The sequence below is a fragment of the Dendropsophus ebraccatus genome, chromosome 10, assembly GCF_027789765.1.
Source record: "Dendropsophus ebraccatus isolate aDenEbr1 chromosome 10, aDenEbr1.pat, whole genome shotgun sequence".
Classification (NCBI taxonomy): Eukaryota; Metazoa; Chordata; class Amphibia; order Anura; family Hylidae; genus Dendropsophus; species Dendropsophus ebraccatus.
This window is the reverse complement of record NC_091463.1, coordinates 66,605,446-66,631,256: the sequence shown is the minus strand read 5'-3', so window position 1 is coordinate 66,631,256 and position 25,811 is coordinate 66,605,446. Positions and strand designations below refer to the sequence as shown.

Here is a 25,811-nt window from a genome sequence, read left to right as displayed (position 1 = left end):
TCCTATTTTCCATCTTGCTGTCTCTCTTGCAAGACAGAATTCTCCTAACAACAAGTAGTGAATTGCAGACTGCAGAGAAGGATACCAAGTGGACAAGGCTTTTTTTTCTGGGGTAAAGACTCCATTTTGGTAGGTGAAATGATGCATAAAAATGTTAGAAAACACATAGGGGGTGTAAACTGTCCACAGCAACCAATCACAGCTCCTCTTTTATCCTACCAGAGCTGAAAGCTGAGCTGTGACTGGTTGCAGTGGGCAGTTTACACCAGGTGTATATTTAAATCTCTTGTACTCAAAAAATGATACAAATAAAGTCTTTCACATAACAAACAAAAAGAAAAAAGAAAGTCACCACAGTGTAACGGACAAGCAGACGCTGGATGGTATTCGCACCATGCTCCGGTGCACAGCAGGTCTCAGTCCTTTCGAGGCTCTCACCCTCTGGGAAATGATGACGCAGAGACGTACGCTACGTTTCGAGGGAGGAGCCCTCTTTCTCAAGCGCTGATAGTAAGTGCTCCCACCACCATATTTATACTAAATACGTAATGAATAACATGTCACTAAAAAAACAAAAGATAACAAATATCATTACACTTACTAAAAACATGGCTATAGCTATGTGCATATACTCTTAATTTATGTACTTATATAATTTTAATTCTAATTAGCACTACTATAGCCAATTCCTACGTCATTTAAGTAGATGAAATATACTCTCAACGCTCTGAAATACATATACAGCGCTCAGCTACCCTAACCTTCATTGTCTACAAGAATACAGAGAAGTTACACATTTCGTTCAGTCCTTTGGGGGCCACACAATCTAATGTATATATCCAATATGTTTCTTTTTGGAGTAGCTTTTTTCTCATATCAGCTTTACCTCCTAATGTTATTTCCTCCAAAGGACTGAACGAAATGTGTAACTTCTCTGTATTCTTGTAGACAATGAAGGTTAGGGTAGCTGAGCGCTGTATATGTATTTCAGAGCGTTGAGAGTATATTTCATCTACTTAAATGACGTAGGAATTGGCTATAGTAGTGCTAATTAGAATTAAAATTATATAAGTACATAAATTAAGAGTATATGCACATAGCTATAGCCATGTTTTTAGTAAGTGTAATGATATTTGTTATATTTTGTTTTTTTAGTGACATGTTATTCATTACGTATTTAGTATAAATATGGTGGTGGGAGCACTTACTATCAGCGCTTGAGAAAGAGGGCTCCTCCCTCGAAACGTAGCGTACGTCTCTGCGTCATCATTTCCCAGAGGGTGAGAGCCTCGAAAGGACTGAGACCTGCTGTGCACCGGAGCATGGTGCGAATACCATCCAGCGTCTGCTTGTCCGTTACACTGTGGTGACTTTCTTTTTTCTTTTTGTTTGTTATGTGAAAGACTTTATTTGTATCATTTTTTGAGTACAAGATTTATATATAAAAACAATTTTGCAACTTTAAGTTGGATTACAGTTCCATTATTGCGATTACTCATGATGTGGATACCAAGTTGGCGGCTTGGTTTTTGATTGGAACATAGTCACACAGTGTATAAGCACCAGTATCTATTTTTCTATTATATTGTATATTTAAATCTCCCCCATAGGCTTTCACATGGAGGGAATGACAGTGGCCATTAAAAACCCAAAATCACTTAAATGGTGCTATATATCTTGAGCAGTTTTAAAGCCAAGAACAAACACGATGCAGGTATTTATGATGGATTCTGCGTTCCAAGGATATCTGTAAGTCAACAGTAAATGGTAATTCCTGTGCTCAGCAATGTGCTTCAATCGCAGTAAGCCTTGAAATTCTCCCTTTAAGAACTTTTTTCTCCCTTCATGTATAATTCAATCTTCATCTCTTTGCTCATATAAAACATTTCTGCAGGGAACACTAGCTTGAAAAGGATTGCAGATATACTAAAATTATACCGACATTAAAAAGGCTAAGAGGACACACTAAGCCCCATAACTGGTCATTCTCCGACCAGAAAAACAGGCTTCTATGGAGCCTGCAGTGATCCCACAGGGCTGGCCAAAAATCCCAATAACTGTGTATTGCTGCACTCGTCTTTGTGTCAGTAGGTATGTGAGGACAGCTCTGGGTAAAGATCCAACACTCAGTCACTGAAGTAATAGGACAGTAGCATTGACACCACATACCCAAATGTCCGACAATAACATCTGGCAATACAATGCTGATATCAGCCTCAATGTACCAGACACATTCTGCACAAAAATCACATGCAGTCACTGTATACGTAAGTTCCTGGCTCCACAGGACGCTTGCAGACACTTTAGTAAGACAAAGGTAAAACCAAGTGCAAAAACATTCAATCCTAGCATTACAAGTCAGCAGAAATAAATCTGGAAGGCACGTAGGGTCAATGACTGCTTGCATCACATTAGTGAGAAAACTTACTGTGACTTCCTCATCTCAGTGTGTATCTTTGGACTGACTGCAGTGTTAGTCACTTTGCAATGTTAACCTTTAGGGAAATCTGAAGCGTATACTGTAATATCTGACCCTGCACCTTTCTGGGTGTCATACATTCACTATACTGGATGTGTCTTGTATACAGCGTACTAGATGCTTTACATCTTCCTACATACATGCATATGGCTGCCTAAGGATGAGCAATAAATTCAATATTACTATATACAGCTTTTTTTCTGTAAGGTATATACAGGCAGTATTTGAATAAAAGTGCCTGCTTTCTTCCTGAAACAGTGCCATACCTGTTTTCAGGTTGTGTGTGGTATTATGCACTCCACTACAAGGTTTCCCCATTTGTATGACTATACGCTGAGTAAGGGAAGTATGTGCTGTTTATAGTGTGCTTTTCAGGTGTTGAATTGATCACTATTAGATACATGGATTGAGTAATATATCCATTTAGGGTACAAACCCACACACCGTATACGCAGCAAATACGCAACAAATACGCAACAAATACGCAGCAAATACGCAGCAGTTTGATGGTGAAGATTTAATGCTGAGCTCAGTTATTTAGATCTAATCTGCTGCGTTTTTGTTGCGTATTTGTTGCGTTTTTGCTGCGTATTCGCTGCGTATCGCAGCAGTAAATACGCTGTGTATACGGTGTGTGGGTTTATACCCTTACACAGAAAGATTATCGGCCAAAGATTTGAAGCCAAAGCCAGGAATGGATTTGAAAAGAGGAGAAATCTCCTTTATGGCCTGATCTCTGTTTATAGTCTGTTTTTGGCTTAGGCTTCAAATCTCTGGCAGATAATCTGTCAGATAATGGTGCGTGTACACAGAGACATTTACCTGACAGATTTGGCTTTGGCTTCAAAAATCTGTCAGATAAATTTTATGTAAACGCACCATTACTGAGCCTATTACAAGGCCCAATAATCGTGAAGCAAGGGCCATATATATATATATATATATATATATATATATATATATATATATATTATACACACACACACACACACACACACACACACACACACACACACACACACACACACCCATCATTAGTGAAGTCTGTGCGTTACACCTATCTGTCCCATGCTTCCCAGTGTCCTTCTAACTTCTGCCCGCTTCTGAATCTGGAAATTCAGAGACACTCTCTGAAGTGACAGCCGGCTCAGCCAATAATTGGCCGCTGAGTTGTCATATATTAGCCAGTGATTGGCTGATCGGCCCTGAAGATCCAGCAGTGACTACAGGGAGCGGGCAGAAGCTAGGAAAACAACGAACAGCGTGGAGAGGTATGCATAAAGTTCATAATTTCTTCGCACCTCTATTACATGTTTTTCATGTTGAAAGACAACAATCAGATGATGATGATGGTTTCTTCGGCCGATTGTTGCCTTTGTTACACATAGAGATCATCTTATTGGGCGGCTTATCACTCCATGTAATGCTGCATTCACACGAAACGATAATTGGCCTAAACGTACGATTAACGATGTCAGAGTAACGATTTTTTTTTCATAACGATCAGCGTTTAGACAGTACGATATATAGTACGGAAAATTTGTTAAGCGATCGCTTAAGCCTATCTCACACATTGGTGTTAAATCGGCGAACGACTGTTCACACGGAACGATCTGTATTTTTTTTTTTGCGAATGATCAACGACGATTTGAGAACATGTTCAAAGATCAAAATGAACGATTTCTCGCTCGTCGTTTGATCGTTCGCTGCATTTACACGTGCGATTACCGTTCGAATTCGATCGTTATCGCGCAAATTCGCACGATAATCGTTAAGTGTAAACGCAGCATAATGGGCCCTTATAAAGGCTATATGCACACATACCATTTAATGTGCAGTTCATTAGAGTTGCTAGAACCTACATTTATTTCAGAAGGCTTTCCAATCTGCTCAGCTGCTTTTCTTGGTTTTGTAGCAATACTGTTTGGCCGTGTATTTATATGCATACAAGAAATGAGGAGATATACTTGCTTTATTGCGGTCACGATGTGAAGCTTTGACAGCTTTGATGCTCTGTGCTTCTTATTAAGTCGTTTTAAATCCTTTGTGGTACCAATATTAATCACAAAGCCACAAAGGATCAGAACAAACTTCTATGAAGTGCAAAAGGAAACACGTACAAACAATAAAGGTGTATTTCAATTAGGGTTATCAGCCGCACATGGAGCCAGTGCCCAGCAGATGGTAATGTGCTTTATAGAGAAGCTGCAGCCGCTCCTGATCTATTTTACTAAATACATACTGGAACATGTTCTCTTATATCTCTGACCCAATATTGCTTCAGTGATTTTACAGATATCACATATCCAGTTCCAGAATACACATTGGGGAGGATTCATCAAACATGGTGTAAAGTAAAACTGGCTCAGTTGCCCCTAGCAACCAATCAGATTCCACCTTTCATTTTCCAAAGAGTCTGTGAGGAATGAAAGGTGGAATGTGATTGGTTGCTAGGGGCAACTGAGCCAGTTTTCACCAGCCTCTCTTGTTATTCATAAGGCTTGTATATGTATAGTCCCTAGTCTAGTACATTGAACGCAAGACAAGATAACATTGTTATTTCATAGGTGAAACTGATCCAAAACGTGACCTCCTCCGGCAGAAACCTTCTCTTTTCTGACTGACGTTTAAGAAAGTTCTTATTGCCTAGCTCCAGGGGTATAAGCTAGCCTCAGCCTACAGCATTCTGTGCACTGCTGGATTAGGCCGGCTTCATAGACAACAATTCTGATGTTGTTCTGAGATTTCGAGAATGTAAATATATATAGATATATGAGGCGATTTTAAGAAACTTTGTAATTGGGTATATTAGCCGAAAAATGTATATATTTTTTTTCATGAAAAAGCAGTTTGAAGCTCTCCCCCCTGTCTTCATTGTTCTCTATGAAGAGGGGAGGGGTGGAGGAAGATGATGCACCAAAACAGGACAACAAAGAGTTAGGGTAGTATTACATGGGCCGATGAAGGCCCGATAACAAATGTAAGGGCGCTCCGGTCTGCTATATCGGCGCTCGTTTACTGGGCCTATCACACGGCCCAACAATAGTTTAACAAGGGCTGCAGGGACATTGTTACCGATGTCTTTGCAGCCCTTGTTTAAACTTTATACATTACCTGTCCAGGCTGCAGGGCTCCTCTTGTTCTGTGCTTCTCCCTGGGTCCCACTCGCTGCAGCTCCACAGTGGCCTGTCTCACCTGACAGGTTGCTCAGCCAATCACTGGCCGCAGTTGTCCTGGCTCTGAAGCTGGAGCGCACGGGACCCGGGGAGAAGCAGACCAAAAGAGGAGCCCTGCAGCCTGGATAGGTAATGTATTCTTCTTTGCATATCATCAGCGCCGGCCACGAACTGCTATTACACATAGCGATGCGCGGTCGGCACCTGACAATTATAGGTCAGAACCTATCTCAAGGATCAGCTGATGACAACGATCATCAGCTGATTGTTGTATTTATTACATGGAACGATAATTGGCCGGATAGGGCCGATTCGGACGATTATCGTTCCGTGTAATAGTACCCTTAATTTACAGCTATATCACCAGGCTATCTCCTCTGAAGTCAGCACTGACCTTTCTGACCTCCGAATAGCAGCTTTCACACAGTCCCCGCTGTGTAATCCTTTGTTCTCTGATGCAGACTAATCTCCCTCCTCCCTCCCCCCCCCTCGTCCTCCACCCCCCCCCCCCCCCCCCGTCCTCCATAGAACAGACTGATGTAAAACAGTTAACAGTTCCTAGTTCTCGACATTCCTTCTTGTTTAAACAGTTAAGCCAGTTCAGCACTCAGAAGGGTTGGTCGGCCCATAGAGAATGAATGGAGCGCAGGCTACTGTGGCCATGCAGGTGCATCAGGCACTCCATTCACTGTGGGACGACTGAAGTCTTGTTCTCAGAATTGTGGGTGAAAATAAGCTCAGATGGTGAAACCCTTTAAGGGGTACACACCTCTTAATGAATCTACTGAATCTCACAGCATACTGTCGGAGTTTATTATAGACCAGTATGTGAAACTGTGATCTTAGTAAATTCCACCCGTTATTTTCTGAAATGACAGTCACACTTTAATGTTTCTTTTATTTAAAACAATGAAACAAAGCAAGTTTCACATAACTATTGTACAAAGTTGATCTCACACCAATGATCACCAGAGTGCAGTTAGGGCCCTATTCCACCGGACGATTATCATTCAGATTATCGTTAAATCGTTCAAATCTAAATGATAATCATTCGTTTGAATAGCAGTTAACAATTAACGACCGAACCAGAAATCGTTGATCATTTAACAAGACCTGGACCTATTTTTGTCGTTGCTTGTTCGCATTGAATAAGATGTCGTTCGGTCGTTCGCAGTAGTGACGAACGCAATAGCGACGACAAGACGACCGCAAGAACGATCATAAGTAACGATTATCGTTCCATGTAAATAAGTGAATGATTTCAGGTCTTTCGCAAAAGCGGTCGTTTGGATCGTTTTATCGTTAACGATTATGCGAATGATAATCGTCCCGTGGAATAGGGCCCTTAAGTAGCGGCTGGACATGGTATTGCAGGCTTGACTCATTCATCTGAATGTGACAAGACTGGAATAGCCAGCAGAGACACTACTTGATGTATAGCATCAAAATTTACAGAGCAATGTAAGCAATGAAGAGGTCGCAGCTAAATAGGACAAGGTCACTATGTGTACTGCCGCTATTAAAAGTACAGAGTGCAGGTGTACAAAGCAACATAAACAATGGAGAGGTCACAGTGCTATCCCAAGCAACCCCCTGACCCCTTAAACAACTGAGAGGGGTCATTCTGAAGCGCTCCTATATCTGCCAGCTACACTATGACCTAAGGATGCTGTCACTTTCTGACATTTTGGATCTTATTCACAAGCCCTACAAATCTGTCCATAATTGCGGACCCACAATTACGGATAAATTTATGGTGTGCAATCGCCTTCCTTTTCTTTTTGCACTACAGACAAATATTTTGTGGATTGTGGAAATAATACTCGGCACTGAATGTGTGAATGAGGACTAAGGCCTTATTCACACATTCTATAATAAAGTCCGTAATTTATAGCCCATTATACTCTATGGGGCTATTCCCAAAATCTGTATATTACGAGTAACAGTAAGTATGACATGTGCTAGTGCGGATCCCTTTTTTTTTTTTGCGCATTCTCCCATTGGAACCAATGGGATCTGCTATTTTCTATGGACTGTAGTCTTTTATCATTTGTATTGTCCGTAGAAAAATAAAAACGGTTTGTGGATGCATTACGAGTTCACAATCCGTAATTTTTAGCAGATGCCGAGAAGAATATACGGAAAAAAAATATAAATATGGAATCCATTACTATTTCTAGGTTCCTAATACATTTATATAGATCTATAACCAATCTGATGGTTGTGTAAGAGTATAACTATAAGTAACTATATAGCGTATAACACGACAGGCTCCGATGGGTGGATTCCCTACACAACTAGTTCCAAGTCACAACAAGGAACTAGCCTGAAGATATCTGCAGAGAAGAGGATGAACCTACCTGTCCACATTTCTCCCATACTACAGGTCTGCACATGTGAATAAGCACCTGGGACAGCATACAAACACTGAGAATACACAGTATAGAGTCCTACATACACAATACATTGGGAGTATTAGGAAGGAGCACAATCCAACATACAGCTGTAGGTATATAACCCTCCCCATCTCTTTTGTGGGGGTGCTCGGAATACTTGCTAAAGGGTGTGGTGCATCAGCTGTGACTACTAGAGAAGAGATGATGTAGGGGCCATCAAGAATACAGTACCTACCATTAAAGTGATACTGTCACCCCCTTACTCTATGTGCAGTTCTCCACACCATCCACAAGCTTACATACTGCACATTCAACATATACGGCGGTCGTGAGTGCCTCTGCTTGTGTCATAGACTCCATTCTATGCACGGGCGGATTCTTTCATCCGTGATGAAGTTCATTCTTTGGACGAAGGGAGCGGAACCCGCCCGTGCATAGAATGGGGTCTATGACATGGACGGAGACACGCGCCCACCGCAGTCCGCGAGCGGGTGCGAGCTGAGAATTCCTCGACGGAGTCTCCTTTAAAATTACTCAGTGTGCACATACCCTACTTGTGTAAAATTTGTCTGCATCTTCCTTCTACTCTAAAATTGCTTCATTTCATTGGTTAAGAGTCACCTAGGCGGGGCTTCATGACAGTTGGGCCCTCTCTCCAGCAGGGACAGCGGGCCCACCTGCTGTGAAGCACAACCTAGGTGACTCTTAACCAATGAAATGAAGAGTAAGGGGGTGACAGAAATCACTTAAAGGGAACCTTCCCCCCCCCAACTACTGGAGTACATTACACATTTGTTAAGAGCTGATTATGGCCTTCAAAAAGGTACAAAGATGGAAAAGCCATGATGCAATATGGTTTACTTGAGAATTCAGGACAATCTGCGGATTACAGAAGATAATAAAAGGACCTAATAAATCCAGAGATAGGTTTTTCCATGCGGCTTAGCGATAGCTTCCTTCAAAATGAGCATTGCTGCAACCTAGTAATTACACTTACAGGTATAAAAGTAATTATAGTCTGACAAAACACCAGTGAAACCAGGATCATACAGTGGATTGCAGTACATCTAAAGGGGTCATGGTCTTCTGGGGGAGGGGATTGCATGAACATAGAGAGGAAACTGACCAATATTGAGAGATGTTCCAATAATAATATACTACAGTGCCAACTAAGGAGTGCTGTCCTACATTCAGAACTACTACTTAAAGGGAACCATCATGTCGAAAATGCAATGGTAAATGTAGCGGCTTTGCACACACGACTGTCTACACAATTATTAGAAAGACTTTGGGCTCTGTTCTGGAGATTGCCGGGGTCACAATGGTCTAATCCCCACAATCTGACACTTATAAGGGAAGTACAGCGAAAAATTTTATTGCACCCAAAGTTATACAAATCCCCAATATAGACTTATTACGGGAAATGCACATAAAATGCTTTTTTCTAAAAGCATCAAGGCTTTACTTCCTGGATAAAATGGTGATGTCACGACTCGACTCCCAGAACTGTGCGGGCCGTGGCTGCTGGAGAGGATGATGGCAGAGGGACACTGAGGGACACTGAGCATCTCTCTGCCATCATCCTCTCCAGCAGCCACAGCCCGCACAGCTCTGGGAGTCAGGTCGTGACATCACCATTTTATCCAGGAAGTGAAGCCTTGATGCTGTAGTAAGTGCAGGGGAACAAAAGCACTTTATAAGCCTCTCTCGTAATAAGTGTATATTTGGAATTTGTATAACTTTTAGGGGTAATAAAATACTTTAATACAAAATTTCACTTTAAACCCTATTCAGCGAGTTTAACTTAATTTTACCTTTGAATATCCCATAAATGAACAGCTAAAAGTCTGCATTACAGCAGCCATAACTTAAAGAAGAAATGGAGCCCTATGGAAATGTTTAGCATGTACACCAGGAGCTTATCTAACGCACTCACTAATGTATGGGACATGAAGATGCAGTGTGATCCCTAGTTACCTAAGAGGCCCCATGTATACATGCAGCAGGCAATGTGTCAGTCCATGTAATCTCATCATACAATACCTTCTGCTGCCTGTATCAGTGACACACAGATCCCCATAGACTCAAGTGCAGAAGTGTCTCTGATTCACACTATTATGCATTGGTGATATTATGCAAAGTGTGATATTTTATGATACAAGCAACAACAAAAAAGACTGATATATGGAACACAAGACAAAGTTTAGAAGAGATTTCCTGAGGACAGGGGATAACTTAATTGGAGGACAGCACCCACCCATTCAGTGATTTGGGATCACCGGAAGTGAGTGCCAAGGAGCAGAAGGTTTCAGCAGTCTTTTGCTCCCTGAACAATACAGGAGTACTCCAGATTTTTTTTTTTTAATCTGATGTCAGAAAGTTATACAGATTTTGTAAATTATTTAAGAACTTCAAGTCTTCCAGTACTTATCAGCTGCTGTATGTCATACAGTGGTGTATTCTCTGCAGTCTGGTACCTTGCTCTCTGCTGCCACCTCTGTCTGTGTCAGGAACTGTCCAGAGCAGTAACAAAATTCCCATAGAAAACATTAGAATTAATGTTAGAACTGCTGTGGTTAAATGAGCTCATTGGGGAGATTTGACCTGAAATATTATTAAAAAAGAGAAAGCAGAAGAATACCAGAAGAATTATCTATGTCTAAGGAGCTGACAAGTCTAATAGAAAAGAAAAAACTCAGGATGTGGTCACTATTGTAAGTGATGCCTCATGCTTCCTCTTACGGTCAGCAAACACTAAATCCAAATCTGCGAGTAGTATGACTATTCATTGCCATCAGTTTAATAACCCCAGGACACTAGACACACACTAATCCCAACATTGTGTGTATTATGAGGACTGTATTACATAGATCTAGTTAATCTATTCACATTGCTGTATGATATAAGCATGTATTTATGATGTGCATCATCTGGGAGATTTATCAAACATGGTGTAAAACATGGTTCTGCAGATGGAATGAGACCATTGAAGTGTAATGCAGTCTCTGACCTAGGAGACCACATAATATTTATTGTACAGTAATATATATTATAGAGGCTCATGTGGCACAGGCCATAGGCCTGGGCTACCCTGCAACTACAGGCTATAAGGGTATTATGATGTATAGAGGTATTATACAGCATAAGGCTATTATAATCTATAAGGGTACTGCACTATATAGGGGTATTATAGTGTATAAGGGTACATCCCCGTATAAAGGTACATTATGTTATAAACAGTTTTGCCTTAAAAATAGCAATAGATTGATTCTTGACAGACAGTCAAACACTATCGACACAGGCCGGGGGGAGTAAACTGCGGGGCAGTGAAGGATACTGCCAGTCACTTCCACCTCTATTAGCCTGCACATTCAGCTAAATGTATACGGGATAGAGCATAGGCAGCTGCCAGACACCTCTGATGCCTTTCATCCCACCTTACCGTATTTCCCCCACTATAAACACCTGACGGGGTCCCTTGTCTCTTCCCCATATCCTACTTCTTGGAAGATTCCGAGGGAAAAAAAGAGAATCCAGGAGCTGTCAGAGGGAATCCTTCACATAAGTGCACACATGGCTGTGTATAACTGCAGACCATTGTCTATGGACACATCACAACAAAGCTGCACCCAGCACTAATACACCCAGTGAGAAAACAACATTTCTCCTCCTGTGTCCTCTACAGAGACCTCTCCGCTCCCCTCACCGGCCATCACACCCTGTGCAGTGACCTGGAGCACATTACTTTATATCCTTATAATGCTCTGTTATTCCTCCTGGAAATGTTGGAATAAATTGACAGCTGGCATCACCATCCCCCTACACACTTACACACCCTCCACACAGAGAGCTGTCACTGTCATTGGTAAGGGATTGCTAAAGGCCCTATTCCACGGAACTTTTTCGAACGATTATCGTTCATAAAATCGTTCAAACGAACGCTCGTTAACGATATTCGTTCTGTGGAATAGCTGTAAACGAGCGAACGACAACAGCGAAATCGTTGTTCACTATTTTTTTTCAACAGGTCGAAAAAAAAAAAGTAACTTTCAACAATAATTCGCGAATCTTTTTGTTGAATAAAAAAATCTTTCAGTCGTTCTTGAAATGTCTACCTACATTTCCCCACGTTTTAAACGACCATGTAACGATGTAACAACCGCAAAAAAATCGTTACACTACAGATATCGTTCACGTTCCCACACGTATTATGTGTTATCGTTCGCTTAAAAAAATCATTAAGTGCTCGTTAACGAGCGGTCGTTGGAGTGAGTCTATGAACGATAATCGTTCCGTGAAATAGGGCTATAAGGGAAGAGAGAACACCCAGGTGTCAGTGCATTCATACATGTTCAGGAGGGATAACAGAGGAACATCACAAGACTAAATACTGAAAGGCCTTGCATCAGGGGACAGGACTGTGGAGGTAATCTCGCACTAGCTGTTACCTCTCTCTCTCTCTCTGGATGTAGACACTCATTCCTTCCTGCAGTCTCTGTCATCCCTTGTATTTCCCATCCTCTCCAATCCTGCTATAATGTGCCTGCACTTACACTCAGCTACACACACTGAAGCTATAATGCGCCTGCACTCACACTCAGCTATACACACTGCTGCTATAATGTGCCTGCACTTACACTCAGCTGTAAACACTGCTGCTATAATGTGCCTGCACTTACACTCAGCCATTCACTCTGCTGTATAGAAAAGTTTCTGTCACTGTCCTCCTGCACAGCTCTGCGATTTTCAGTTCCTGATTGGTCCATGCTGAACACACACCCCTTCCCTATCGCAGTCATGTGACCACACAGACCACTGACAGCAGCCCTGCTTCTTTATTCTAGCCTGTTGTACTGCACTACTGCATTTTGGGGATCTGCAGTTCCATCCTGTATCTACAAACTGCTGCAGTTTTTTCAGGTTTATGCCCTCACTATACATTATACTCCACATGCTGATTGCTATACTGTACAGTAACTTGTCAATATCAATATGTATTATCATGTATAGGGTACTACCCTGTACAGGGGTATTATACAGCATAGGGCTATTATCCTGTATAGGGGTATTTTACAGCATAGGGGTATTATACAGTATATATGTATTGTCTCCTGGACACTACTGTATCCTGTAAATCCCAGCCCTTGTGTTGACCAGCTCATTGGTTATACAGTATTTTTGTATGATGATATAATTCTATACACTCACTCTGTGCTTTTCATTTATCACAATGGCACAGACAGCGGACAGATAACACAGGGGGGACTCATCCATCTCTGTGGCTGACACTACTGTGCACGCGGCTCCATCTTGGTGCATTCATCGCCCGCTGGATTGTCAGTCTGCACAGACTTCAGACTTAAGGTTAATAAATCTCCATGGTAACAGCTCTCCTCCGTGCAGCCGCTGACAGTCTGGAAGCTAAGTGCCTTCCTGGTGGGCAGAAGTGTCCTTATTGTGGAGAGGGCCGCAGCGCTGGGTCAGAGCAAAGGGCAGCACAATACACAGGGCTCTAATGTACAAGACAGAGATTATACCAGGATATAGCAGATACCAGGACCTGTGGGGGCTCTGTACCCACCGGGTCATATGCGGATTACAGTATATAGAAAGTATTACTATATGGGGGATATGCAACAAATGTCTGACGGATGTGGGACCTGCACCTATCCTTAGATCAATCGCCCCCAACCCCCTCCGGCCTGGATGTGGATTCCCCTATACACATAAGATGGTGGGCCCGCATAAAGGGGTACCTTAAAAAAAAAACTTCAAATCAACTGGTGCCCGAAAGTGCCCGATATTTGTCATTTACTTCTATTAAAAAAATCACAAGCTTTCCAGTACTTATCAGTTGCTGTATGTCCTGCAGGAAGTGGTAAATTCTTTCCAGTCTGGAGAGCAGGAGAGGTTTTCTATGGGGATTTGCTACGGCTCTGGACAGTTCCTGTCAAGGACAGAGGTGGCAGCAGAGAGACTGGAAAGAATACACTACTTCTTGCAGGACATACAGAGCTGATAAGTATTAGAAGTAAAAGAAGTAAATTACAAACCTCTGACACTTTCTGTCAACAGTTGATGGAGTACTCCTTTAATGCATTGCCACCTTATAGGGAATCTGTCAACTAGAAAAAACGTCCCAAACCATTTACATGGTTACATAGCTCTGTAGGTAGTGAGACTAGCCATCCCTTATTTCTTGTTCTCTGATGCTGCAATTACCTAAGGAATTATTTTTATTATTTATTGTCCTGGCCACGCCTCTATGACACTTCACAGCAGCAATAAAAAGTGATGGCTGCGTCAGACAACTACAATAAAGTTATGGTTAGCCTCACTACCTAGAAAGCTATGTAGCCATGTAAGCAGTAGGAGATGTCTTTTCCAGCTGACAGTTTCCCTTTAAAGTGATATTGTCATTTTAAAAATGAACTTTTCACAAGTCAAAAATTTTGATCAATTGGGGTCCCAGTGCTGGACCCCCACAATCTCAGTATCCCCACAATAGCTAAAACCAGAAGAAGCTTGTAGCTATGTACTTCACTCCCCATCTCATTGCAATATGTAGGCTTCTGAGCGTCAGCTGGATGCCGCGGAGCACAGGAGAGAGGACTGGGAGCGGGGAGAAGTAAGGTATCAGGTCTTTGGGTAAAGGCTGCATGGACATCGCTAACGATGTCCATGCAGCCTTAGGCTATGTTCACACTACGTATATTTCCGGCCGTAGTGCGAACCGCGAATATACGCCCGTAGTTTTGAGGCTGATGCGTACGCTTTAAAGTATACGATATACGGCCACACAATGCACACTCCGTATGAGCCTACGGCCTGATCTTATACGGCGCCGTGAAAAATGAACAAGACCATTGTTTGAGGCCGGAACTGTTCCAACTCACGGCCGTGGAGTTCAATGCGGTCCCATACGGAATACTTTTTTTCAGCCAAATCGAACTTGATTTTTATATTAAAAGGTTCTGTGTGGTTTACTGGGCTGGGCAAAGATTTCCAAGTAAATGACCTGCCTCAGATCGCTTCGAAACAAGCTAGGGAAGCATAACTGTACTACGGGCGTATGTTCACCCTCATGTCTATTTTTCACACGGCCGTAGTTTCAGCCGCACATGTTCGGCCGCGTACGAACTACGGCTGGACATATATGTAGTGTGAGCATAGCCTAAGGCTGGGTTCACACACAGTATATTTCAGGCAGTATTTGTTCCTCATAGCAACCAAAACCAGGAGTGGGTTGAAAACACAGAAAGGGTCTGATAACACAATGTTGAAATTGAGTGGATGGCCGCCATATAACAGTAAATAACGGCCATTATTTCAATATAACAGCCGTTGTTTTAAAATAACAGCAAATATTTGCCAGTAAATGACGACCATCCACTCAATGTCAACATTCTGTGAACAGATCCTTTCTGTGTTTTCAATCCACTCCTGGTTTTGGTTGCTATGAGGACCTGACATGAGGACCAAATACTGCCTGAAATACACTGTGTGTGAACCCAGCCATAGGGTGCGCTTACACAGAGAGATTTATATGACAGATTTTTGAAGCCAAAGCCAGGAACAGACTATAAACAGGGATCAGGTCATAAAGGAAAGATTGAGATTTCTCTTTTCAAATCCATTCCTGGGTTTGGCTTCCAAAACCTGTCAGATAAATCTGCCTGTGTAAACGCACCATTACAGCCTGATTATCAGGCTGTCTAATAGGTCCAGTAAAAGAGAGCCAATCTAGCAGATCAGTATTCGTTTACTAAAATGATGGGGCCGTGTAATAGGACCCTTGGTCTCAGTACAACTTCTAAAGCTGGGAACACATTTCCGATAGATGTTCCTGCTCTTCATATACAGTCTCGGCCAGTCATGTGTATATAGATAAAGGGGGGAAACACAAGAAGACACCTCTGCAGACTGCTTATCTCATCAAGAACACAAGGATGGCGCTAACTGAAATCCAACATGCCCGACCCTTCTCTTTCCAACATATACCATAGGGAGACACCCATAAAACATTAGATACCACCAAAATATATGGGTTCACCCAACTTTCAACTATTGTGAGCAAGAGACTGAGTCACCTTTTACACACAATGTGTGGCCATACCCTTGGGGCCGTATTAGACGACCTGATCACTGTAGTATACGATGTCTGGGAAAGCTAGGGTGACAGCTACTACAGCTGCCATTACTTATCCCGCTTTCCAAGGTTACCTGTCTGCCCTGCCATTCTTGCTGTAAATAATGCTGTGTACTCCACTACTGTTTCGATCCGTCACAGATCCATGGCTTCTATTTAAAAGAATACACAAAGCCTGAAGTTGTCCGTGGCCTGTGTACAGGGGGGGGATGCCCGACCATTGATGGACCCCTCTTATTCCTCCAGGAGATAAGACGTTGGCACATTTCTCTCTATCTAGAGGAATTATTATGCACGCTCGCTCTATCCAAGCGTGAATGTTACTGGGGGGGTTGGCTATATAAAGTATATGGTGGAGAGAATTTTATCACTTTGCACAATAGGACGCCACCAGGTCTCCCACTATGCAGTGATTTCTCCTACCGCACAGCGCATATAGTACAAGCAATCCTGCAGCCGGAGCTGACACACTCGGCTCCATCTGCGGTCACTTACTGAACCAAATGGTGCAGATTCTAGGATATTCATTACCATGTAGTCAATGACAACTGAGCTGCCGTGTGCTCATAGACGGAGAACAATAGTGGATAGAGAGGAAGCAAGCGTCTGCTAACACCTACTGTGTGATGTGAATAGGAGAATACAAGGCTAATGTGAGCAGACGGACAGGGGGATACAGGAGACGGGCCACTATGGAGGGTAAATAAGCAATCAGTGATAATGGAGGAGACCCCCCCCAACCCATCAAAGCCATATACCCAGCAGGGGGCTATTCACATACACACAAGGACCCTCAGCTCACAGGTACATGCAGGCTCCTAATGAAGAATAGTATGTGTATAGCCAGATATTGTGAAGTCTATGCTGGGGAAGGGTCCTGACAGTCCACAAGCATGCGTCTATATGGATATCTCCATCAAATATTACAGGGAATCTGCTATGGGATCACACTGCCGATGGACAAGTGGCGGCTGTCATCACCAGGGATCAGGACTGGACGTTACTTGGTGCGAGGCTGGCGGTGCTGTCACCCAGGAGACGGCAGCAGCGGGGATGCCCAGCACTGCAATGCCTGATATATACAGCGCCAATGGGACAGACGGCAATTTTATTACAGGGCACCAACCTATTCTACAGCCAGGGAATAAGCTCTGTAATGCCACACAATGAACTAATTATTTATAATAGAATATAATATAGAATGGGACATATCCATAATGTGGGTACACCACAGGAGAGACACATGGTGAAGGTGATCTGTATTGGCAGTCATATGCCCTCTGTATAAACTATACACTTCATATAACAGCAATGGGTATACAAATAATAGATCTGTACCTATAAGATCAGGGGCACAGGGTACACTGACGGCACCTGGCACAGGACAACATATACCGGGTACTCACACAAGGCTATACACTTAATATAACAACGAGTGCACATATATTATATACGGTACATAGTATATACAGTGTACTCACCAACCATACACCTAATATAAGAGCAATGAGTGTCCATACAATATATCTGTACCTGTATGATCAGGGGCACAGGGGTTACACTGGCACCACCAGCACAGGGCAATATATACAGGGTACAATGGCACCACCTGGCACAAGGCAGTATATAGAGTACACTAGCACCACCTGGCACAAGGCAGTATATATAGGGTACACTGTCACCACCTGGCACAGAGCAATATATATAGATAGATAGATAGAGAACACTGGCACTACCTGGCACAGGGCAATATATACAAGGTGGACCAGCATTACCTGGCACAGGGCAGTACATACAGAGTACACTGGCACATGGCAGTATATAGAGTACAGTGGCCCCATCTGGCACAAGGCAGGATATAGAAAGTACGCTGGCACCACCTGGCACAGGGTACACTGGCACCACCTGGGACAAGGCAGGATATACGGAGTACATTGGTACCATCTGACACATCGCAGTATACAGATGGTACACTGGCACATGGCAATATAAGCAGTATATAAAGGATACTCACCAGCTATATGCCTTATATAATAACAATGAATGCACATAGAATGTATACAGTACATAGTATATACAGGGTACTCGCCAGCTATGCACATATACTGTACACAGTACAGATTATATATACAGTGTACTCACCAGATGTGCACATATACTGTATACAGTACAGAGTATATATACAGGGTACTCGGCAGCTATGCATATATGCTGTATACAGTACAGAGTATATATATATATATATATATATATATATATATATATACATACACACACACATACATACAGGGTACTCAGCAGCTATGCGTATATGCTGTATACAGTACAGAGTATATATATATATATATATACACACACACATACAGGGTATTCAGCAGCAGTGCACATCATATACTGTATACAGTACAGATTATATATACAGTGTACTCGCCAGCTATGCACATATACTGTACACAGTACAGAGTATATATACAGGGTACTCAGCAGCTATGCATATATGCTGTATACAGTACAGAGTATATATATATATATATATATATATATATATATATATATATACACACACACACATATACACACACACACACACATACAGGGTATTCAGTAGCAGTGCACATCATATTCTGTATACAGTACAATTTATATATATATATAGAGAGTATTCACCAGGTGTGCACATATGCTGTATACAGTACAGAGTATATACAGTATGTATATATATATATATATATATATATATATATATATATATATATATATATAAAGTGCAGTGTACTCACCAGGCGATTGCAGACCCGTCTGAACATTGCGGAGTTGATAGCTGTCACATATCAGTCACCAGGGTGAGGGGGGCGCTGTGGGCATCAGACGGCTCCTCCAGGTACCAGTATATAGCAGTGTGTATGAGTATATAGCAGTGTGCAGCAGTATACAGCAGTGGAGCCGCTCCGGCAGGTGATAAGGCACTGATGTAATGTCTGTACATGCAGCCAGGCCCCGTGTGGTGACAGCCGCCCCTGTGTGTGGCCGCTCAGCCTCCCCCCTGCTGGGAGATGAATGATGAGGTGAGTAGTAGAGACTGCAGCATGTACACAGCTCCCGCCTCCTCACTACCACCATGGCTGCCTCCCCGCCCTGACAGAGGAGGAGGAGGGACGGAGGAGGAGGAGGGATAGAGGAGGAGGAGGAGGAGGAGGCGGCTAGAGGGCCCAGACATGCTGCACGGAGGAGGAGGCGGCAGTGGGGTAGCCCGGGGCTTTGGAGGAGGAGGAGCACGCCCGGCCTCTGTCACCGAGCCCGCCTCTCCTGGGGTCAGGGCTGCCCTCCGCCCCGGGGATGCTGGGACTTGTAGTAGGAGCGGCGCTCACAACCAGGAAGTCACCGGGAGGGAAGGACGGGGTGATGGCCCGGCTACTGCCAAGCGGCTAGAGCATAGGGAGCCGAGCACAGCCCAGAGCTGGAATCACACTGCAGCCGGGGACACAGCATAGAGATATAATCACACTGCAGCCCGGGACACAGCATAGAGATATAATCACACTGCAGCCCAGGACACAGTATAGAGATATAATCACACTGCAGCCCGGGACACAGCATAGAGATATAATCACACTGCAGCCCAGGACACAGCATAGAGATATAATCACACTGCAGCCGGGGACACAGCATAGAGATATAATCACACTGCAGCCCAGGACACAGTATAGAGATATAATCACACTGCAGCCCAGGACACAGTATAGAGATATAATCACACTGCAGCCGGGGACACAGTATAGAGATATAATCACACTGCAGCCCGGGGAACAGCATAGAGATATAATCACACTGCAGCCGGGGACACAGTATAGAGATATAATCACACTGCAGCCCGGGGAACAGCATAGAGATATAATCACACTGCAGCCCGGGACACAGAATAGAGATATAATCACACTGCAGCCCGGAGCACAGCATAGAGATATAATCACACTGCAGCCCAGGGACACAGCATAGAGATATAATCACACTGCAGCCCGGGGAGCAGCATAAAGATATAATCACACTGCAGCCGGGGAACAGCATAGAGATATAATCACACTGCAGCCCAGGGAACAGCATAGAGATATAATCACACTGCAGCCCAGGGAACAGCATAGAGATATAATCACACTGCAGCCCAGGGAACAGCATAGAGATATAATCACACTGCAGCCGGGGACACAGTATAGAGATATAATCACACTGCAGCCCGGAGCACAGCATAGAGATATAATCACACTGCAGCCCGGGACACAGTATAGAGATATAATCACACTGCAGCCCAGGGAACAGCATAGAGATATAATCACACTGCAGCCCGGGGAACAGCATAGAGATATAATCACACTGCAGCCCAGGACACAGCATAGAGATATAATCACACTGCAGCCCGGGACACAGCATAGAGATATAATCACACTGCAGCCCGGGACACAGCATAGAGATATAATCACACTGCAGCCCGGGGAACAGCATAGAGATATAATCACACTGCAGCCCAGGCCACAGCACAGATATAATCACACTGCAGCCCGGGACACAGCATAGAGATATAATCACACTGCAGCCCGGGACACAGCATAGAGATATAATCACACTGCAGCCCAGGACACAGCATAGAGATATAATCACACTGCAGCCCAGGGAACAGCATAGAGATATAATCACACTGCAGCCCGGGACACAGCACAGATATAATCACACTGCAGCCCGGGACACAGCATAGAGATATAATCACACTGCAACCCGGGACACAGCATAGAGATATAATCACACTGCAGCCCAGGGAACAGCATAGAGAAATAATCACACTGCAGCCCGGGACATAGCATAGAGATATAATCACACTGCAGCCCAGGACACAGCATAGAGATATAATCACACTGCAGCCCAGGGACACAGCATAGAGATATAATCACACTGCAGCCCGGGGAGCAGCATAAAGATATAATCACACTGCAGCCGGGGACATAGCATAGAGATATAATCACACTGCAGCCCAGGGAACAGCATAGAGATATAATCACACTGCAGCCCAGGGAACAGCATAGAGATATAATCACACTGCAGCCCGGAGCACAGCATAGAGATATAATCACACTGCAGCCGGGGACACAGTATAGAGATATAATCACACTGCAGCCCGGAGCACAGCATAGAGATATAATCACACTGCAGCCCGGGGAACAGCATAGAGATATAATCACACTGCAGCCCGAGACACAGCATAGAGATATAATCACACTGCAGCCCAGGGAACAGCATAGAGATATAATCACACTGCAGCCCGGGACATAGCATAGAGATATAATCACACTGCAGCCCGGGACACAGCATAGAGATATAATCACACTGCAGCCCAGGGAACAGCATAGAGATATAATCACACTGCAGCCCAGGGAACAGCATAGAGATATAATCACACTGCAGCCCGGGACACAGCATAGAGATATAATCACACTGCAGCCCGGGACACAGCATAGAGATATAATCACACTGCAGCCCGGGGAACAGCATAGAGATATAATCACACTGCAGCCCGGGACACAGCATAGAGATATAATCACACTGCAGCCCAGGGAACAGCATAGAGATATAATCACACTGCAGCCCGGGGGAACAGCATAGAGATATAATCACACTGCAGCCCAGGGAACAGCATAGAGATATAATCACACTGCAGCCCGGGACACAGCATAGAGATATAATCACACTGCAGCCGGGGACACAGTATAGAGATATAATCACACTGCAGCCCGGGACACAGCATAGAGATATAATCACACTGCAGCCCAGGGAACAGCATAGAGTTATAATCACACTGCAGCCCGGGACACAGCATAGAGATATAATCACACTGCAGCCCGGGACACAGCATAGAGATATAATCACACTGCAGCCCGGGGACACAGCATAGAGATATAATCACACTGCAGCCCGGGACACAGCATAGAGATATAATCACACTGCAGCCCGGGACACAGCATAGAGATATAATCACACTGCAGCCCGGGACATAGCATAGAGATATAATCACACTGCAGCCCGGGACACAGAATAGAGATATAATCACACTGCAGCCCAGGGACACAGCATAGAGATATAATCACACTGCAGCCCAGGGACACAGCATAGAGATATAATCACACTGCAGCCCGGGACACAGAATAGAGATATAATCACACTGCAGCCCAGGGACACAGCATAGAGATATAATCACACTGCAGCCCAGGGACACAGCATAGAGATATAATCACACTGCAGCCCGGGACACAGAATAGAGATATAATCACACTGCAGCCCAGGACACAGCATAGAGATATAATCACACTGCAGCCCAGGGACACAGCATAGAGATATAATCACACTGCAGCCCAGGGAACAGCATAGAGATATAATCACACTGCAGCCGGGACATAGCATAGAGATATAATCACCACTGCAGCCAGGGAACAGCATAGAGATATAATCACACTGCAGCCCGGGACACAGCATAGAGATATAATCACACTGCAGCCCAGGGAACAGCATAGAGATATAATCACACTGCAGCCCGGGAACACATAGAGATATAATCACACTGCAGCCCGGGACATAGCATAGAGATATAATCACACTGCAGCCCAGGGACACAGCATAGAGATATAATCACACTGCAGCCCGGGGAGCAGCATAAAGATATAATCACACTGCAGCCGGGGACATAGCATAGAGATATAATCACACTGCAGCCCAGGGAACAGCATAGAGATATAATCACACTGCAGCCCGGAGCACAGCATAGAGATATAATCACACTGCAGCCCGGGACACAGCATAGAGATATAATCACACTGCAGCCCGGGACACAGCATAGAGATATAATCACACTGCAGCCCAGGGAACAGCATAGAGATATAATCACACTGCAGCCGGGACACAGCATAGAGATATAATCACACTGCAGCCGGGGACACAGCATAGAGATATAATCACACTGCAGCCCAGGGACACAGCATAGAGATATAATCACACTGCAGCCCAGGACACAGCATAGAGATATAATCACACTGCAGCCCAGGGAACAGTATAGAGATATAATCACACTGCAGCCCAGGGAACAGTATAGAGATATAATCACACTGCAGCCCAGGGACACAGCATAAAGATATAATCACACTGCAGCCGGGGACATAGCATAGAGATATAATCACACTGCAGCCCAGGGAACAGCATAGAGATATAATCACACTGCAGCCCGGGGAGCAGCATAAAGATATAATCACACTGCAGCCGGGGACATAGCATAGAGATATAATCACACTGCAGCCCGGGGAACAGCATAGAGATATAATCACACTGCAGCTCAGGGAACAGCATAGAGATATAATCACACTGCAGCCCGAGACACAGCATAGAGATATAATCACACTGCAGCCCAGGGAACAGCATAGAGATATAATCACACTGCAGCCCGGGACATAGCATAGAGATATAATCACACTGCAGCCCAGGACACAGCATAGAGATATAATCACACTGCAGCCCGGGACACAGCATAGAGATATAATCACACTGCAGCCCAGGGAACAGCATAGAGATATAATCACACTGCAGCCCAGGGAACAGCATAGAGATATAATCACACTGCAGCCCAGGGAACAGCATAGAGATATAATCACACTGCAGCCCGGGACACAGCATAGAGATATAATCACACTGCAGCCCAGGGAACAGCATAGAGATATAATCACACTGCAGCCCGGGACACAGCATAGAGATATAATCACACTGCAGCCCAGGGAACAGCATAGAGATATAATCACACTGCAGCCCGGGACACAGCATAGAGATATAATCACACTGCAGCCCGGGACACAGCATAGAGATATAATCACACTGCAGCCCGGGGAACAGCATAGAGATATAATCACACTGCAGCCCGGGGAACAGCATAGAGATATAATCACACTGCAGCCCGGGACACAGCATAGAGATATAATCACACTGCAGCCCGGGACACAGCATAGAGATATAATCACACTGCAGCCCAGGACACAGTATAGAGATATAATCACACTGCAGCCCGGGACACAGTATAGAGATATAATCACACTGCAGCCCGGGGAACAGCATAGAGATATAATCACACTGCAGCCGGGGACACAGTATAGAGATATAATCACACTGCAGCCCGGGGAACAGCATAGAGATATAATCACACTGCAGCCCGGGACACAGAATAGAGATATAATCACACTGCAGCCCGGAGCACAGCATAGAGATATAATCACACTGCAGCCCGGGACACAGCATAGAGATATAATCACACTGCAGCCCGGGGAACAGCATAGAGATATAATCACACTGCAGCCCAGGGAACAGCATAGAGATATAATCACACTGCAGCCCGGGACACAGCATAGAGATATAATCACACTGCAGCCCGGGACACAGCATAGAGATATAATCACACTGCAGCCCGGGACACAGCATAGAGATATAATCACACTGCCACCCGGGACACAGCATAGAGATATAATCACACTGCCACCCGGGACACAGCATAGAGATATAATCACACTGCAGCCGGGGACACAGCATAGAGACATAATCACACTGCAGCCCGGGACACAGCATAGAGATATAATCACACTGCAGCCGGGGACACAGCATAGAGATATAATCACACTGCAGCCCAGGGACACAGCATAGAGATATAATCACACTGCAGCCCAGGGAACAGCATAGAGATATAATCACACTGCAGCCGGGGACATAGCATAGAGATATAATCACACTGCAGCCCGGGACACAGAATAGAGATATAATCACACTGCAGCCCGGGACACAGCATAGAGATATAATCACACTGCAGCCGGGACATAGCATAGAGATATAATCACACTGCAGCCGGGGACACAGCATAGAGATATAATCACACTGCAGCCCAGGGACACAGCATAGAGATATAATCACACTGCAGCCCAGGGAACAGCATAGAGATATAATCACACTGCAGCCCGGGACACAGAATAGAGATATAATCACACTGCAGCCCGGGACACAGAATAGAGATATAATCACACTGCAGCCCGGGACACAGCATAGAGATATAATCACACTGCAGCCCAGGGAACAGCATAGAGATATAATCACACTGCAGCCCGGGACACAGCATAGAGATATAATCACACTGCAGCCCAGGGAACAGCATAGAGATATAATCACACTGCAGCCCGGGACATAGCATAGAGATATAATCACACTGCAGCCCAGGGACACAGCATAGAGATATAATCACACTGCAGCCCGGGGAGCAGCATAAAGATATAATCACACTGCAGCCGGGGACATAGCATAGAGATATAATCACACTGCAGCCCAGGTAACAGCATAGAGATATAATCACACTGCAGCCCGGAGCACAGCATAGAGATATAATCACACTGCAGCCCGGGACACAGCATAGAGATATAATCACACTGCAGCCCGGGACACAGCATAGAGATATAATCACACTGCAGCCCAGGGAACAGCATAGAGATATAATCACACTGCAGCCCGGGACACAGCATAGAGATATAATTACACTGCAGCCGGGGACACAG

At 44.2% G+C, this 25,811-nt stretch overlaps 1 protein-coding gene across 3 annotated transcripts in view; it reads right to left on the bottom strand.

Moving 5' to 3' along the window:
- Positions 1-19,329, bottom strand: part of ATP11C (ATPase phospholipid transporting 11C) — a 113,124-nt gene extending 93,795 nt beyond the window's left edge. For all 3 annotated transcript variants that reach the window (XM_069943085.1, XM_069943086.1, XM_069943087.1), the window contains exon 1: positions 18,981-19,329. In XM_069943085.1, the coding sequence (XP_069799186.1) occupies positions 18,981-19,007 (27 nt within the window). In that variant the 5' untranslated portion in view covers positions 19,008-19,329. The remainder of the gene's footprint in view (positions 1-18,980) is intronic.
- Positions 19,330-25,811: the final 6,482 nt, after the last annotated feature.